At 37.2% G+C, this 2887-nt stretch overlaps 1 protein-coding gene across 1 annotated transcript; it reads left to right on the top strand.

Moving 5' to 3' along the window:
- The first annotated feature begins 311 nt into the window (after positions 1-311).
- LOC125814808 (36.4 kDa proline-rich protein-like) lies at positions 312-1456 on the top strand. Its single transcript, XM_049494251.1, has one exon. The coding sequence runs from the start codon at positions 312-314 to the stop codon at positions 1272-1274; it is 963 nt and encodes a 320-aa protein (XP_049350208.1). The 3' UTR covers positions 1275-1456.
- Positions 1457-2887: the final 1431 nt, after the last annotated feature.

Below are 2887 nucleotides of genomic sequence, written 5' to 3'. Positions count from 1 at the left end.
TTAACCATCATGACAAGTCAAATGATATTGAATTAATTAATTTCTATGGTCCCAATGATCTTCAAGTGGATGAGTTTGAACCTAACTGATGAGGATATATGTGAGGGAGATATTGGAAGTTGTAAGTCTTTAATAATATTATTTAGGCATGGAACATAATATATCTACGTATAATACATTTTTTAATCATTTATATAGGATGGGGGGGGGGGGTAAGTTAAGGTAGGGGTGGAGTAAATAAAAAGCAGCACTATAAAAAGGGGATATTGAATAGAAAAAAGTATTATCAAATCATCATCATGTGTTCAAAAATGTGTGTTGTTTTCCTCACTATTCTGCTTTCCATCATCACCACTAGTCCTCTAGCCCATGCTCAACTCGGTCTTGGTGGTATTGTTAATCCCATTCTTGGCCGACCCATTGTACCACCCGTTGGTGGTCAAGTACCACCCATTGGTGTTGGCCAATTACCCATTGGTATTGGTCCCCTTCTTGGTCCCATTACTGGTCCCATTCTTGGTCCCATTGCTGGTCCCATTCTTGGTCCCATTCTTGGCCAACCCATTAGACCACCGGTTGGTCAAGTACCACCGATTGTACCACCGGTTGCCCAAGTACCACCGGTTGGTCAAGTACCACCCATTGTTGGACAAGTACCACCCATTGTTGGCCAATTAGAACCCCTTCTTAACCAACTATTACCACCCATTGTTGAAAGATTATTACAAGACATTGTTGGAAGATTATTACCATCCATTCTTAACGAAGTATTACCAGGCATTGTTAGCCAGCTAATACCGCCCATTGTTGGTCAAGTACCATCTATTGTGCCACCCGTTAGTCAAGTACCATCCATTGTACCACCCGTTGGTCAAGTACCACCCATTGTACCACCCGTTGTTGGACAACCAGCTAATATAACTATACGGGGTGTTGTGTCTTGCTCCACATCGGGAAATGCCCCAGGCCCCGGAATTGGTGGAGTAAATGTGGCCATTATTTGTGGCAACACAACCCTTGCTCAAGTGATCACAAATGTTGAAGGTTTAATAAATGTTACATTGAGCACCAATACAAATATTTTGTTTGGAAATACTTCAACTCTTTCATGTGTTGCAAGGGTTGCTCTCCCAATTGTTAATTGTACTTTGTTGCCCACCTCAGGAATTCTTCAAGCTCCCCTCATGCTTGTTGGAAACATCATTCAGGGTGTGGGTGGTGTAGTTTTATCAGCACTTGTGGGGACATTTAGTTTAGTAACATTGACGATATAGTCAAGCTTGGTCATTTCTATTTCTCCACTCCTTAATAATGCATGACTCTTTCACTTAATAAATACCTAAATAAATACTCATATCATATGGAATGAGTATAAAAGGTCATGTGTCTTTATGTTAACTATTATCTTATTATATATATAATAAATAAATAAATGGTGTGAGTGGATAATTAACTACTTCTAATTTCATTTAATAGTCAAGTTTTATCTCTTTTACAAATGCACTATTATATATATTTGTTTTTATATATTCTTTTCATGTGAGTCATGTGTTTAATTTATCCTATAATTAATTAATGATTTGTAGATGTTGAGTCTTTCAACTCTTAGTTAATGAATGTTTGTATCTCGTATATATGAGTGGGGTGCTAAAATTATATACAGGAATACACTTGACATATTTCATCTGTGCCACCGTAAAAGTAAACCACTTTCTATAAGAATTGAGAGAATATATATATATTCTCAAAATTAATACTCATGAAAGTAATAAATTGGGATAGTACATATATGTGTTGGCTATTAAAGCTAATTGTGTCTACACCTTGATTATTGTGTGTAAGCAATGATACTTTGTTTTGCTTAAGCAATCATAGTTCAAGTCTAAGACCATTACTGACTCTATAGTAAGAATTATTGTTTTACTATGTAAATGTTCGATGCATAGGACACACATTCATTACGCATAATATATAGCCTCCCTTCTGTTATCTCTTGTATTCAGATTAGCAAACCAGAAATAATAAAAGATGAAAAGAAAAACACAAAGAACTATCCGAGTCCACAGAACCCACTGTGTGTCCTTAAGAAATTTAATCCCCTCAAGTACCCGAGGTTGCAGATTAATTCCTCCCAAGATAAAACGGATTAACCATTAAAGAAGTAGCGGTACCTCAAACTTCGATAATTTCAACGAACTCAAAATGATAGCAACGAATCACACACACAGACACGATCGATCGATTTTGTTTTGTAAGAAATGTATGCAAAAGAAGGGAAGAATTCGATACAGAAAAATCAGAGAAAACCTCTCTATTTATAGCCAACAAAGGGTAAAGGTCACAACTCTTTGGAAAGAAAACAACCTTTCAGAAAGGTCACAACACTTTGGAAAAGGCATAACCTTTCAAACGGTCACAATCCTTTAGAAAGGACACAACCTTTCATAAAGTTCACAACCCTTCGGCATAGTCACAACTATTCAGGAGAGTCACAACCCTTCATTTCCTGTTCACACCTTTAAAACCCAACAATCCCCCGCATGAATAGGGAATGGCTATTGTTAAAACATATGCATGAAAAACTGTGTGATTTGTAATTAAGGATTGATTGCCTCTGGATAAGTGGGTTTCCCTTTGAAATTTCCGTAGTGAACATATATCGGATATACTCGGTCAATCGGTAGATTTGATATCTTTGAACCGTCGAGCTTTGGTGTATACCTAGACAACATAAGTCACACAATCAACCCTTGAACTGTTTTTGGTTCTCATTGTTTTGTTCGTTTCAGCCATGAACATGTCTCGGTTTATAAGTGCGTAGAGAACTGGCCTTACCGGATTCTCCTTGATGCGGCTTGCACTTCACACTTACATAGGTGATTTCTAA

This window comes from Solanum verrucosum, unplaced genomic scaffold (assembly GCF_900185275.1).
Source record: "Solanum verrucosum unplaced genomic scaffold, falcon-dt-bn FXZP01000351.1, whole genome shotgun sequence".
NCBI lineage: Eukaryota > Viridiplantae > Streptophyta > Magnoliopsida > Solanales > Solanaceae > Solanum > Solanum verrucosum.
Note: the sequence above shows the minus strand (reverse complement) of the source record. Positions and strands in the feature narration are given on the sequence as shown.